General features: G+C 49.5%; 1 protein-coding gene across 1 annotated transcript; it reads left to right on the top strand.

The window, feature by feature from the left end:
• Positions 1 to 213: 213 nt before the first annotated feature.
• Positions 214 to 13,833, top strand: Stc2 (stanniocalcin 2). The gene is made up of 4 exons (XM_004665013.2): positions 214 to 817; positions 2,720 to 2,862; positions 5,133 to 5,344; positions 12,853 to 13,833. The coding sequence occupies exons 1-4, from the start codon at positions 667 to 669 to the stop codon at positions 13,253 to 13,255; spliced, it is 909 nt and encodes a 302-aa protein (XP_004665070.1). The 5' UTR covers positions 214 to 666; the 3' UTR covers positions 13,256 to 13,833.
• Positions 13,834 to 15,892: the final 2,059 nt, after the last annotated feature.

Below are 15,892 nucleotides of genomic sequence, written 5' to 3' on the forward strand. Positions count from 1 at the left end.
GAGGAGCAGACTGTATCCTCTAGCATTTTTTTTTTTTAATTTTTATTTTTTGCAAGCTAGGATCTGCTTTGACATATTTCTCGCTTTCTTTTTATTTTATTTTAATTATTTTTTTTTGGAGCCATTGCCCCGAATCCCGGGCACAGCGCGCACGCATCCTCTCGGGTCGCGTTCACACCCACGGACGCCCACGCGTGGCCGCCTGCGGGTCGCAACTTTGTCTCCAGCTCCCGGCGGCGCTCGCCCTGGGCTTCCAACCCGTAGTAGAGTTGGCCCAGGCCCCGCCTCCTTCGCTGTGTTGTCAAACGGGCCGGGGTCTCGGATTGGTCCAGACTCCGGGGACAACACCTGCTCGACTCCTTCATTCAAGTGACACCGGACCGGAGCTTCCAGGGATATTTGAGGCACCATCCCCGCTGTCGCCCGGGCACTCCCGGCGCTGCTAACGGCGCGGTCACATGCTCTCCGGAGAGCTACGGGAGGGCGCTGGGTAACCTCTATCCGTGCACGGCCTCGACGAGGAGGAGGAGGAAGAAGGAAAAGGCGATCCCGGAGGAAGAGTGGGAGGAGGAGGAGGGGAAACGGAGGTGGAAGAGGAGGAGGAGGAGGAGAGCACAAAGAATCCAGGTCTCCCCTCTCCAGCGGGGAGCTTGATACCCAGAAACCATGTGTGCTGATCGGCTGGGCCAGTTCGTGACCCTGGCTTTGGTGTTTGCCACCTTGGACCCCGCGCGTGGGGCCGACGCCACCAACCCTCCTGAAGGTCCCCAAGACAGAGGCTCCCAGCAGAAAGGCCGCCTGTCCCTGCAGAACACAGGTAAACGCGTGCGTCCCCGCAGCCTGGGAGCTGCGGGCACAGGGTTCGGTGCCCACACGCGCGCGGCGCGCCCCGAGCGTGTCCGCCCACCCGGGGCCCTGAAAACTCTTGGGGTGCTGGTGGGCTCCGGACGTGCAGGGGGAAGCGCGAGCAGAGGCGAGATCTGAGCCGAGCAGCCTTGGCGAGCTCCCGGAGGAATCCGCACGTGCTAGCAGGGTGATGAAACGGCTGGGGTAGGACTTGTTGCTGTCCTCCCCCTGGGGCAGAGGGGGAGCGAGGCAGCATCTGACCCTGCCAACCCCTTGTCCGACATGCGAAGCGCACTTCTACATCCCCACTGGCTGCGGGGGGCTGGGGGGTAGGAAGGACTGAGGGTCCCAGGAACTGGGCTGTGCCATGCACCCTGCGAACTTCTAAGCTGGCCACCGCTCCCCTTCCTCGAAAGATGCCAGACATCCCAGAACTTTGCTGGCCTGATAAAATGCATGGAGAACTTTCTCTCTCTCTCTCTCTCTCTGTCTCTCTCTCTCTCTCTCTCTTTCTCTCTTTCTCTCTCTGTATTTTTGGGGGGAGGGATTGTGCCAAGCATAACTCCGTGGTGCAGCTGCTGTCCCTTTACCCTGACCAGGTCAGCTAGGGAAGCAATGTTGACACTACCCAAACCCTGTGCCCTCCCTGCTCGAGTGGCTTACCAGGCTAATTCTTCTCCCAGTTTAGGGAGGTAGAAAAAGACCTGTGCACTGTTTTTATTTTGTTGGGGTGGGCACTGTGCGAACACAGTGGCATGTGAGCGCTCATTGCCACAGAAGGAGTGCCCCAAGACAGATAAGGATGCCCGATAGCGCGAACGTGGTTCTGCAGGCGCGCCCAGGCTGCGCACCGCGTCATCCGGAGCCTGTCACCTCCACGTGTAAGGGCCCTCGCACTCAGAGGATACTCTCCTGGCCCTGGGACCCTGGCCCACCCTCGTCCCCTCTCAGAAGCTTTCTCTAAACTTAAAACAGTTTTTGGTAACCCTTGTCCAAAACATGTCCCTTATTCTCTCACTACATTTAATCTGAATGCAGATTTTCAACTCTGACTCAGCCCTTCTTCCAAAATACACGTTGTTGTTTTTTTCTGATGTAATTTTGGGTAGGTTGAAATCAGAGAATTGAGTGGGGGGTTAGAGAAGGAAGAGACTGCACTCTGCAGCCTGACAGCTCCCCCAGTCTGCCCTTTCAGGGAGATGAATTAGAACCATATTCTGGAAGAGGCAGCAAGCCCTGGGCCACAGGGATTCTAGGGGATTAAGTGATATCTCACACCAGATTCCTAATTAAAAAGAACCTCTAAGAGCAGAATGGCCCGGGCTGAGGGCAATCCTCATCGGACTCCATGCTAAACCTGTTCCCAGTCACAGCCTCCCTAGCCTGGTATTTTTAATACGGATGGCTTGGAGGCACTGCTTTAATAGGAATTTTGTTTTGATTTTTAGGTGTTGAATCATAAAGCTGGATTGAAACTGCTTTTTGGGTAGCTCTCATTAGGGGATCAAGAAAGAGATGGCTGGGAATTCATGGCTGTAGTTTCTACAGCTCCAAGTAGAGAAGGGTATTGATGAAATAAAATGGAAGGCATGAAGATAAAGGAAAAATAAAAGAATACTCCTAACTTCTGATTGTGATGTTTGGCATTGTGGCCTAATGTGTACAAATATTTATAAATATCAATACTTTTATGAGGATTAGTAAGGGGTGAAAATTTCTTTTCTGTTGTTCTTTAGACCCTGAAATTGTCCACCACTAACTTTTTATTCCTTTACATTTTCTAGTCCTTACTAACTTGTAGCATGGGACAAAAATTTGTGTATATGTATATATATCTATATATATATCTATTTGTTCCTAATTTTCATTTTAGCTGAGATCCAGCACTGTTTGGTCACCGCTGGCGATGTGGGCTGTGGCGTGTTCGAATGTTTCGAGAACAACTCTTGCGAGATCCGGGGCCTGCATGGGATTTGCATGACTTTCCTCCACAACGCTGGCAAGTTTGATGCCCAGGTAAACACACAGAGCATGGAGAATGTTTGGGGTTAGCATAGCATGACTGAAAGGTTGGCTGGCAACGACTGGAGCAGCTTTTCTGAGCTGTTCCTTGTGGGGTTTTAGTGCTGGCAAGTATGTGACATCTGAAGTGGACAGCAGGGTACCAGGGTGTCCCCACTGACTGATGCTCTGCTCTGCTCGCTGGAGATGCCATTTAGGAGAAACCCCGCTGTACTCCTAAGCTGCGGCTGCACAGGCAAAGCCTACATCTACATCAGAGTCATTCATGGTCAATGGTAAACACATTGTGTCTGAACACCCAGAGCCCAGTCCCCAAAAGCCACTGCATTGAGAAGGTAAAGGCAGACTAGGAAAGCATTGTGGGATGCGCGAGCAGACAGTCGAGATGGTTCTGGGCCTCCTGCTTGCTCAAGGGCAGGTTCCCCTCTCCCAATCTGAACAGCCAAAGCCCTGGAGGAGGCTTGCATCGTTTACGTGTCTTATACCCAGGGCCTCATCTCTGCTGATATCCCAGGGTACCAAAGGTGAAACCGAGTTGCTGTTCGTGGCGGAGCAGGAAAGCAACAAGCAAACTGACGATGGCTCCGCTGTGTTTAGACGGGCAGCATGGGGCATTAGGCTAACCTCCATTCTCCCTGGCCTCCAACTGCCCTGTTGAAACACCCTGTTATTATATCTCGTAAACTTCCTCTCCTGTTTCACTGGAGCATGATGAGAATGTTTAGAGGAGTCCAACAATTTACGTGTGATTTATACACGTCACCAGTGTCACCATCCAGTGATATCTTGTATGTAAAGAGCCTGACAAAGCCAGGTCTGGGAACCAGAAGTGGATGTGACAGGGGCGGCGGGGGTGGGGGACACCTAAATTGCAGAGGATATGAGGTGGCAGGAGGGGAAATACAAACCGGGAAGAACTTTGAACTCTTGGAGGCTCCATAATAAAGCATTCCTTCTGAAATGACTGGAGTTAGGAAATCCGGAGGAGAGAAATGTATTGAGAGCCTTCCCACAGGATGTCAGGGGAGGGTACTGGGGCCACCCCAGCCCTCGCGTGGATGAATCTTCCATGTTTCTCATCCAACAGGAATATGGTCTCAAGTTAGAGGCGTCCCCTTCAAGTCAGTTCCCAACACATCTCGACTTCAATGAATTGACACACCCTGCCCTCCATTCCATTGCTGGAAAATGAGAGAAAAGGGGGCCATGGGAGGGTGCACAGGCCACATGGCTTTTTCAGCCATCAGACATTATCCGTAGACATTTCAGTTGCTTCTAAAGGAAGAACTAAAATAAATGTGCTGGCTGGCTTCCCACTTCCAAACTAAACTGGTTTACTTTCTCAATTCAGTGACTTCCAGGCCTGTCTCTAAAAACAAAGGCAGACCATTTCTATAGTGATAGAGGGAGCTTCCTGGATAGCTCCCCCTCCCACACAGCCTCTGTGCCAGGGAGGCTGATAAGAGAAGAAATGCAGGAGCTTGCCTCCACATACCCAACAGCTGTCTGCTTTCTAGGGTAAGCACAGCCTGACAGGGTCAAGGGAAGGAGAGAGCAGTGGACCAGATGTATGCCTGGCTGCCTTGCCTCTCAGAGACCTGTGGGGGGGCGGGGGGGAGAGGGGATGTCCGCTGGGCTGGTCAAAATTCACATGCCCCCAGGCTAGATGCCAAGCAGGCCCTTGAGAGACAAAAATCCCGGCAGTTTTCAATGGCAAAGACTGCTCCTCCTGCAAGGAGAGGATTTGGAACTGGAGCTCTGAGGTGGAAAGGGGACACACAGTGGGCACTCCATCCTGAGGATGCTGCTGAAGTCCCAAGACCTTTCACAGGCACCTTCCACTTGGGAAGAGCATTTGCCGGGACCCACAAAGGAGTGCCCGATCTAATCCCCCTGGGGTTCCAGAGAATTTGCCAAGGGATAGTGACCACCAAGCTGCCTTGGGACAGACAACTAAGGAAGGCCCAGCCCCAGGAAAACTCAAAGAACAGCTGGGGAGGAAGGAGGCAGCTCTGTTAGTGTACAGGGCTCACATCCTTTCTGGCCTGAAGCCTGACATGTCATGTCACTCCAGAAGCTAGATGGACCTCCCATGTCGCCTCTCACCTGGAAGGACATCAGAGCCTTGGGATTCTGGGGGAGGAAAATTTGTGTGTGTTTGTGTGTAAGACTGAGAATGGTAAATATCCAAGCATGTGACCAAAAAAAAAAAAAAAAAAAATCTCTCCTCTGTCCCCTCTCCCTTTTCTGTCCTCCATTCTCAGGGCAAGTCATTCATCAAGGATTCCCTGAGATGCAAGGCCCACGCCCTGAGACACAGATTCGGCTGCATAAGCCGGAAGTGCCCTGCCATTAAGGAAATGGTGTTCCAGTTGCAGCGGGAATGCTACCTCAAGCACGACCTGTGCTCGGCGGCGCAGGAGAACATCCGGGTGATCCTAGAGATGATACATTTCAAGGACCTGCTGCTGCACGAGTGAGTACCGCCTCCCAGGAGACCTGAGAAGTTGCCGTGGGCCCGGGAAGCGTGTTGCATCTGTTTGAGGAGTTGATTTGGAAGGTGAACTCCCTTCAAGTAGAGGCAGGAGCCCCCCCACAGGACAGAAAGCTACTCTGACTCCCCTATGAGCCCTGTCAGGAAAATACCAAGGCGCCCATCACTGGTTTTGAAATCACAGGCCACAGAAACGGAGTATTCTTTTTACTAGGCACAGAGTCTACATACACAGTCACAAGTTCTCCCAACTGGTCTCTGAATATTCCAAGTAGCTCAGAGGTCTCAATACAGAAAGCTGATAGTATTGGCTTCAGCACCAGACACTGGCTAAGTGCATTACATGGATTTCTTTCGCATGATCCTCAGAACAAGCCTGTGAACTATGTGCCTTCATAGCTCCAAGTCACAGGTTAGAAAAACTGAGCCCTGTAGAAATGCAGGACACGCAGTCAGAGAGCGGCAGAGCTAGGAGCCGATCCAGGCAGTGTGGCTCTAGGGCACACACTTTCACATGGCCCGAGCTGACAGGAACCTTCTTACCCCTCTCTACAGGCTCTCCTTTCCCTTCTCTACTTCATTAAGGCCCTACCGCAGAAAATACACAACATCAGAACATGTGAACACGAGGAATTGTGAAGGCATTTTAAGACTTACAGTTCAGTGATAAAGCCAGAATGTCTCATTTCTTTAACATTACCTAGCTAGGGGCTGGAGAGATGGCTTAGCAGTTAAGGCATTTGCCTGCAAAAGCCAAAGGACCTCGGTTCGATTCCCCAGGACCCACATAAGCCAGATGCACAAGGGAGCGCATGCAGCTGGAATTTGTTTGCAGTAGCTGGAGGCCCTGGCGTGCCCTTTCTCCCTCCCTGTCTCTCTCAAATAGATAACTAAATAAATAAGGTTTTTTTTTTTTAAATAAAATTATCTAGCTAGGGGGTTGGAAATATATCTCAGTCAGTTGGGGTGCTTGCAAAGCCTGTCAGCCCAAGGTTTGACTTTCAAGCCCCCCACCTAGCCTAGAGGCAAAAAGTGGCACAAGTCTCCGGTGGCAAAAGGCCCTGGCAGGCCCATATATATGCACGTGCACACACACACACACACACACACGTGCAAACAAATGGAAAGGAATCATCCCAGTTACAGGATCTTGAATTTTGCAGACTAGTAAAACACTTAGTGCACAATTGCTTCCCATAGGAAGGATGGTTGACAGTCCCCCTGAAGGCTGAACCCCAGAGTTGCAGAACACAAGGGACAGTCTAGGACCTGTCACTGCCAGCTTGATGGCACTGCTGGTCTCCATATGCCAAATCAGTAGGTCTATGAATGTTTGCTCTTTTTCAGTTCTTACGAGGCCTGTCAGTCCCGATTCAGTTCCCCAGTCACCCACATAAAGCCACACACAGAAACTAACACAAGCATTCTGGCATCCTTTGTAGGGACAAGAGGTACTGGCACATCCACACACATGCTTACATGCAAGTGAATAAAACTGAAGTTTAAAAAAAAACCTATCTTGGGTTTTACATGTGTTCACATGACAAGACAGAAATGATTGTCCTTAAGCTGGAGAGATGGCTTTACAGTTAAGGCGCTTGTCTGGAAAGGACCCATGTTCAACTCTCCGGGTCCTGTGTAAGCAGATACACAAGGTGACTCAAGCGCACAAGGTTGCACATGTGTCTGGAGTTCAATTACAGTCTCTGGAGGCCCTGGTGCACCAGTTCTTTCTCTCTCTCTCTCTCTCTCTCTCTCTCTCGCTCTCGCTCTCGCTCTCGCTCTTGCTCTTGCTCTCACTCCCACTCTCCCTCCCTCTCATAAAAAAGGGGGGTCATCTGTTGGGCTTGCCTAAAAAAAAGTCCTCATTTATTTAATAGACAAGGATAGTGACATAAAGAACCTACTCTGAAGTTTGATACTTTTTAAATTATTCTATTTTATTTATTTTTATTTACGTATTGACAGAGAGAGACAGAATTGGCATGCCAGAGCCTCTGGCCACTGCAAACAAACTCTAGACACATGGGTCCTAGAGAATTGAACCTGGGTCCTCAGGCTTCGAAGTCAGGCAACTTAACCGCTAAGCCATCTCTTCAGCCCCCGAGGTTTGATTCTTGCTTGAAGCTTGGGAATTGCTAACCTGCAGTCATCTCTCACTATCCACAAGGTTCAAGAACCTCCCCACTTACCAACTCCATAAATGTTCAAGTCTCCCGTCAAACTTGGGGTAGTATTTGCACAGAACTTAAACTTATCTTTCCATCTACTCTAGATGAGTTAATATGCCTAAGACAATGTAAAATGCTATGTAAGTAGATAAGAGATTATTTGGTTTAGGAAATCACTTGGTTTAAGAAAAGGTATATTCGATGCAGATGCAGATTATTTCTGAAACATTCTGTACTTAGGGTTGGTTGAATCTAAAAATGCAGAAGGTTGACCATAGATGACTTGACTGGAGTTAGATGTGAGGAGCAAGCCAGGCATCAGAACCAAATGGCCTGTCCTATCTTCTCCTTGTTCAACCTGCTAAGACCTCATGGGTCTTCAGATACGACCAGGACGTTTTCCGTTTCTCAACTTCCCCTGTACCCTAGCTGGCATGCACTGTAAGACTTCCCTTCCTCCAAGGTGCTCCTGGAAGAACATGAGCTCAGGAAGGAGGAACCCCAACAGGCTGTCCCAGTAGAATATTATACTGCTTGTTGGCCTCAAGAGTGGGGAATGGGATCAGTTTACAAGTGAATAATACACCCCTGACGTATATTGAGGTCTTTGTATTTCCCAGAGAACTTTTCTTTGGGAAAAATTGAAATTTGTAAGGTGTTGGGACTCCTCACCCCAGACTTTGAGAAGTAAAATGCTGTGGTTTTCTAGTGTCTCCATGGTAACCTGGGGTAGGACCAGGGGGACACCTGTTTCCAAGGACACCCACCCCACCATTTAAAATGAGCGATGGTAGCTCACCTCAGCTGCTCTGGCAGAGAGGGTAGCATGAGACATCTTCCAAAAGACACTGCAGAGGGCTGGAGAGATGGCTTAGCGGTTAAGCGCTTGCCTGTGAAGCCTAAGGACCCCGGTTCGAGGCTCGGTTCCCCAGGTCCCACGTTAGCCAGATGCACAAGGGGGTGCACGCGTCTGGAGTTCGTTTGCAGAGGCTGGAAGCCCTGGCGCGCCCATTCTCTCTCTCTCCCTCTATCTGCCTTTCTCTCTGTGTCTGTCTCTCTCAAATAAATAAATTAATTAATTAAAAAAAAAAAACACTGCAGACTATGGCCGTAGCACCCTGTTCAGGCCAATCTCATATGATCTCCTAAGAACCCTGCTGTGGGGCCACATACTGGTTCTCTTACCTCCTGCTAAACCTGGGCCTCTGAGCACTTTGGAGTTTGGTCCTGCCAAACTCTAGCTCCATGAAAAGCTCCATTCCCTGGCCTTCTGAAGCTATAGTTAATTATTATATAATTAACAGAATTATCTGAGCCTTTTTAATTTTTTTTAAGAGTTTAAGAATTGAACCTTTTGTCTACAGCCATACCACCCTGAACATGCCCAATCTCGTCTGATCTTGGAAGAACTGAACCTTTATTTATTTTTAAAATATTTTTATTTATTTGCAAGCACAGAGAGAGAGAGAGGCAGAGAAAGGATGAATGAATGAATCCAGGCCCTTTTGCTTCTGCAAACAAACTCCACATGCATGCACTACTTTGTGCATCTGGCTTTATGTGGGTACTGAGGAATTGAACCCAGCTCAACAGGCTTTGCAAGCATCCACCTTTCACCTTTGAGCCATCTCCCTAGCATTCCTACTTGTTTGTTATCTATTTACTTAGAGAAAGAATATGGGCACTCCAGGGCCTTTACCACTGCAAACGAACCCCAGGCACTTGTGCCACTTTGTGCATCTGGCCCTATGTGGGTGCTAGGTAAATGAACCTGGGCCAGCAGGCTTTGCAAGCAAACGTCTTTAACCACTGAGCCATCTGCTGGTCCCTTTTGAGTTTTTTAATTTAGTTTTCTTAATGGATGTAAAGGGCTCATCCACTCCCACATAGCGAGAAGGCCATCTCAAAATCCTTGGCAATAGTCACCAAAAAAGGAACAAGAGCCCAGTTTTTCTTTCCCTTGAGAGAGGAAGAAGTCAGTCACCAGAGAACCCAAACCACCCAACCCTTCCCCTGCTCCCCATGTACCCCATGCACCCCGTGAACTCTCTGGTGAGCTCCGCTTCCCCTCCTCCACCCTGTGGCTAGCCTCTCCTTGGCCTTGGCTGCCTCAGGCACATCCCCCTCCATGCCTTTTTTTTTTTTTTTTAAATCCTGCAGCCTCGCTGACACCCAGTTGAGCAAGCTGGACTTTATCATTAGACACGGGCTCACCCTGCAGCCAGAGAAGGCACCATGCCAGCACAAAACCCAGCTCAGATGAGCGTGCTTTACCACACATGCCCCTCCTCCCAGAGGACAGAGGAGAGCGGGGCTAATCCTGCCTCTGGGCATCAAGGCCTGCATTGGAGTTCCAGAGCTCACTGGCAGGCAGAACCTTCAAGTGGTAGAAGCTCCAAAGCTAGTCGCGTATTCCCAGGAGAGCCCTCCTTTCGCTCTAATGAGAGAAGCATGAGGGAAGACACACAGGCCTCCTCCAGTCCCAGAGAGCTGCAGGGATATGGAGCTGCTGAAATCATGGTGCCACTTTGCAGACAGACTGGGTGAACTTCAGCTCTCCCAGATAGCCCTAGTCTTTAAGAGATGTGCACGGAGCACTCCCCTGCGCCACACTCAGCCTCCGGTTGCTGCGATGAACCTCCAGTCCAGACATGTTTTAAGGGAGGAAGAAGGGATTTATTTGAAGCTTACAGATCTGGGGGAAGTTCCATAATGAAAGAAGCTAGTCCCCTTTCACAGAGCCAGGCAGACAGAAAAGCCAGCGCTGGGAGCTGAACAGCTGGGAACCCAGGCAGAGCTCAAACGCTCTGCATACCTTAGGCTAGAAGTCAGATTGGCCTCCAATGACACTTTTAGGGCTGGACCCCAGGATCTGGCCCCAGTGACACCTCCTCTGTCCAAGTGGCTGGAGACAAACTTAAATAAAGCATTTGAGTCTTTTGAGGGACATAAATTCAAACGACCACGTCCTTGTCCATACTGTCCTCAAGGTTCCATCCAGATGACCATGCTGTCTTTACCACTGGCAGGAGGCCTTCTAGAGAGCAGGTGAGCATCTTGCCTGTCAGCCGTGCACACACTCACGTGCCAAAGCCAAAGGCATCAAGCGGATATTAGAAGGTAGCTCCAGGGGCTAGCGAGCTGGCTCAGCAGTTAAGGCACTTGCCTGCAAAGCCTAACGACCACAGTTCGATTCCCCAGTACCCATATGGAGCCAGATGCACAAAGTGGCTCATGCATATGGAGTTCATCTGCAGTGGCCGGAGGTCCTGTTGTGTTCATTCTCTCTTTTTTCCTCCCCCCACCCATTGATCTACATCTCTATATCTGTCTCTGTGTGTCTCTCAAATAAATAAGTATCTTTAAAATTTTTTTTAAATGGTAGAGAGAGAGAGAGGAAGACACCCAACATCAACCTCAGGCTTCTGAGGTTGCACACACACATCAAATACACATGCACACACACCACACATACATGCGTCCAAAAAAAATTTTTTAATAAAAAATAAAACCTCAGCTGGGCATGGTGGTGCACGCCTTTAATCCCAGCACTCCAGAGGCAGAGGTAGGAGGATCACCATTGAGTTCAAGGCCATCCTGAGAACACATAGTGAATTCCAAGTCAGCCTGGGCTAGAGTGAGACCCTACCATGGAAACAAAACAAAACAAAACAAAAAAACTCAAACTCTATCATCCAGAACAGTCCTCAACCCAGTCCAAGTCCTTCCTTTCCTGTAAGCTCCTAATGGCCACCCTTTGCCTCTTCCTCTTCTTGATGTGATTCTTACATCCTTGAAGCAAGGACGTTCATTTAATGACAACCTGGGGGTGAATGAGTGAAGAAAACAGCAGTAAACACCTCATAGATCTTAGAACATCATTAGATCTTTCTGCAGAGCAGCAGCTTCCGACTTGCAAAGGAAGGTTGCAAGGGTCCTACTGCAGCCATTCAAGTGATCCAGGCTCACAGAAGAAAAGACCCTTTGCTCCTTGTTAGAACTGACCCCTCGTCCCACAGTGATTTCCCTGCTCCAGCGACTGCAATGGTCATGGGCCGAAGGCTGCTTAGGAATCCTGTCTGGCACATGAAACTACATGAAACATTCTGTATTCCTCTTGGGAACTAAAAGGGCAGTGAGGTAACAAAAGCTCTGGAAGTAGGCAGCATGCACCTTGTGCGTTTGATTCACAGGGAGCTGCTGTCATTCCAGACCCAAGGGCCCTGACTGTCGACCCTCACTCACTTCAACGACAGGGAGACAGAGGCTGATGGTCATGATGGCCTCTCACTCTCTGTTACCCAAAAAGGGAAAGTTCAGGGAAATGGCATCCCAGGACCTCCCCTTAGCCCCTCTTAGTCCACTCCAAAGTCCTCCACATGAAGAGGGTACAACACCCAGAAACTTCTAAAAATACCCTTCATTGTAAGCCTAAGCTGGGGTAGACACAGACAGAGAGCAGTACTCCTGCAAAGAAAACCAGCCTCACGGGGCCTGGGAGGGGCTGCTACGGGGTTTCTCAGGAGCCCCTCCCTAACCTAACCCTTTCTAGCCTCTTCCTTACAGAAGACTCCCCACTTTGCTAGTATTGGTTTGCCACCATTTACCTAATGGTCACACTGGCCTGGAGACCCGTCTCCACTCCGGCCTGAAGTCACCCAGCTCCTGTAGCCATGACCTGCCTTCTTCTCTATATTGACAAGGCTGCCATACCTCGGATGCTCACATGAATGTCCCAGCCCTCAGCTCCTGTCCTGCTCAACCACACACTATCACTGGCCAAATTTTAATTTTTTTATTTTATTTTATTTTTATTTTTAGTGATACATGAACAGAGAAAGAGAGAGAATAGAGAGAATGGGCTGCCAGGGCTTCTTGCTACTGCAAAAGAACTCCAGACACATGTACCTTTTTTTTTTTTTTTTTTTTTTGCATCTAGCTTTAAGTGGGTACTGGGAATTGAACCCCCAGCTAGCAGGCTTTGCAAGTGAGCACCTTTAACCACTGAACTATCTCTCTAGCCCACTGACCAATTTTTCTGGGACTCTATCTATAGCTACTTGGGGAGCAATGATCTACCAAGTCCTATGACGTTCTCTGATGCCCACCACAGAGCCTGGTTCAAAATATCTCCACCAGGAGATGATGTTGGAGGCCAGAGCTTTTCAATCTATGGGTAAAAGGCTTACAGTAGTTCCAGAAAGATCTTCTGCTAAGCCAGGCTTAGCACTGGTCCCAGCTCTTTCCTAGCCTTGCCCCAGCTCTTCCAGGCCCCCTGAGGCTTATTCTAAGTCTTGCTGTCTCTGGTCACATCTCCAGACCTTATGTGGACCTTGTGAACCTGCTGCTGACCTGTGGAGAGGAGGTGAAGGAGGCCATCACCCACAGCGTGCAAGTTCAGTGTGAACAGAACTGGGGCGGCCTCTGCTCCATCCTGAGTTTCTGTACCTCCAATATCCAAAAGCCCCCCACTCCGGCCCCCGAACACCAGCATTTGGCAGACAAAGCCAAGCTCTCCAGGACCCACCACAGGGATACAGGCCACCACCTCGCGGAGCCCAACAGCAAGGAGGCCGGTAGGGACATCAAGGGTGAGCGGAGGAACAAAAGCCATCCAAATGTCCACGGCCAGGGCAGAGCGGGTGGCCAGGGCAGTCAAGGCCCATCGGGAAGCAGTGAGTGGGAAGACGAACAGACGGGGTATTCCGACATCCGGAGGTGAGATGAAAACCCAGCCATGAAATCTTTCCTCTGAGATGTCCATTTTCTCAGCTATGGACGTTCCAAAACATTGACGTTATCGAGGGGGGATGTCACACACAGGATTTTGTGGGGGACTGTGGACTTCGTGCAGGTGTACGAGCAGGTGAGGTGGAGACGCCTGGAGTGTGGACGGGCTCTTACATTACATATTCTTACTCCGGGGAGCCACTGTGACCTCCTTGTCACTTTTGTCTCTTTCATCTGTGGAGCCAGTGGGTGGTGGGGCTGAGGTACACTCTGTTAAGGGGGAGGTGAGGCAGGGAGGGGCAAGGCATGCCAGCAGCCCACCCAGGCTGGACCACGCATAGGTGCTAGGCCTTGCCCCCCACACCCCCTCCCTGCCCGGCTTCTGGCGCAGTCTGCACAGGGGACAGGGCCACCGTGCTCCTCCAGGACAGGAGCAAACAGGACATGTGGCTGACATGAGAGAAGAAGGGTGGAATCCTAGGAGGCAGGGGCCACAGTGGTGCTTTGTGCCAAACTGAAATTCAGCATCATGCACGGGACCTTGCAGTTCAGAGCAGCTTGAGAGGACACGGGGGGGGGGGGGGGGGGAAGAGTGTGTTTCCTATGGGTCACTTCGGAGCCATTGTTCTCTCTGGGGACACTGAGAGAGTAGCCCTGTATGTTTATATTTTAACCACTGCTTCAAATCTCAATTTCACTTTTTTTATTTATCCAATGACATCTGTCATCTAAATAAGTGGCCTGTCAAACCAAACAGCCGGGTCACGAAAGCCAGCGCAAAGGGGAATGAATTTTTTGTAAGTGCTAATTTAAAAGGACTGAAAGAGCATTGCGCCCATGTGGGCTCGTGCCTTCCTGAGACAGACCTTATAATGTTTGCTGTCTCACCTCAACTCAGCCAGGATTCACGGTACCTGTGATTCTGTGTTGCCAAGTTGGGTACCTGAAAAGAGCCTAGAGCTTGCTAAGGAATGGCCTTCAAGGAATTCTGCCCTTCAACATAGATGGAGAAGATTGCTGGAAAGCTCTAAGAGACAGGGCTTTCCCTGTACAAACTGGAAATTTAGCAAAGTGGATCATAGAAAAGCAGACAAAACAGAACGGAAGGAGGGAGAGGACAGTAATAGAAAGGAAATGCATAGACATGGTTTTCTTGACGTTACTTAAAACATCTTCTCCCTACTCGACCATCCACACTCATCCTCTCTCAGCCTGGACTCCTACAGGACCCAGTGTGGTGGCAATGGATGGCGTTCAGAGCTGGCTTTTTCTGGAGTGAGGCTCAGTAAGTTTTGTCTATGAAGGGTGAGAATCGATGGAGAATTTCAAACTTAACAGGTCGTATGGTTTCTGTTGTCATGAGTTAGTTCTACCAGTAGAGCACCAAAGCCACCAGACGGAGCTCGGCTTTGCTCCGGTCAGGTTATTTCTAGGAAGCCCCAAGCTGGATTTGCCTCACAGACCATCGTCCACCGCTCCTTGCTAGAAGTTGCAGGCTGCAAAACATGCACCCTGATTTATTCATCTTCTCTAGCTCTCCCTCAAGGCCAGAGACAGAGACAAATTTCTCATCACTTAAGCGATTTGTTCTAGTTAATACTTTTACCCAAAACTCAGTCCCCATCTCTCATAGTCCAGGCTGGGGGGGGAGGAGGTGAAGGTCATTTTGAGGAGTAGACCCTTGACAATGCCAGGAGACACCTAGGAAAACCTGAGGTTTGCATGGAGCAGGAGAATTAGTGCGTTTAATCCAGTTCTTCCCTCGAGGGAGGATGCTCGTCAGTATGCCAGGCTCTGCTATGAGACCCCAATGTCAACTATGACAGTCTCATGCCATCGACCACTGGACCACATTGACGGTGTCATCGTGCTCAAAAGTTAAAGCAATAGCCTTTGCCCCACATTGCTGGGCAAGCTGTTCACTGACTCACCAGCACCTGGACTGGGCATATTAATGTCTTGCGTGTTTACCTACTGATGTTCCATTTGTTGTTTCTATTGTAAATATCTGTCACGTGTATTTATTATCTCAGTGTTGCCTGCCCCCCAAAGGCATAAAATTGATTCCTATGTTCATTTGAACTCACGGACTGATCCCTGTTGTACATTTTCCATGCCACTGTCCCAACTCCCTCGAAGGTCAGAAATGTCATCTCATGGTTCCTCATGTGACGAGAAGCTTACAATGTATTTATGTCTCAGGTCCTTTTGGTCAAAACTGCTCAAATCCTAGTTAGCACGATGGAAGCATCTGTACAGTCTCAAATGTCAGCCAAGGACTCAGGAGCCTTCCTTTAAGGAACAATGTGCATCTTCAAGTAAGGATGCCATGTTTATTTTGAGCTTTGCATCTTAACGTGATATGAACACCTCTCCTCTGTATCAATTAATAGACCTGCTATTCTAAAATGAGAGAAACGGGGACAGTAAAACGCTGACACCCAAAACTATCTAAATAGAAAACACCAGGGCAAAGTAACAGCCAGTCATACTGAGACACATGCACACACACACACACACACACACACACACACACACACACACATGCACACACACAAGTTTAAACAACTCTGAACCTAATAGGAGGCACGTATAAAACAAAATACTAACATGGCCCCCAGTGGCTACT

This window comes from Jaculus jaculus, chromosome 6 (genome assembly GCF_020740685.1).
Source record: "Jaculus jaculus isolate mJacJac1 chromosome 6, mJacJac1.mat.Y.cur, whole genome shotgun sequence".
NCBI classification, from domain to species: Eukaryota; Metazoa; Chordata; class Mammalia; order Rodentia; family Dipodidae; genus Jaculus; species Jaculus jaculus.

Excerpts from the sequence above, each read along its gene's own strand:
- Stc2 (XM_004665013.2), top strand. The coding sequence starts at position 667 with ATGTGTGCTGATCGGCTGGGCCAGTTCGTGACCCTGGCTTTGGTGTTT. Across the intron at positions 818-2,719 it reads CCTGTCCCTGCAGAACACAG|CTGAGATCCAGCACTGTTTG; the intron begins GTAAACGCGTGC and ends TTTTCATTTTAG. Across the intron at positions 5,345-12,852 it reads AAGGACCTGCTGCTGCACGA|ACCTTATGTGGACCTTGTGA; the intron begins GTGAGTACCGCC and ends TCACATCTCCAG.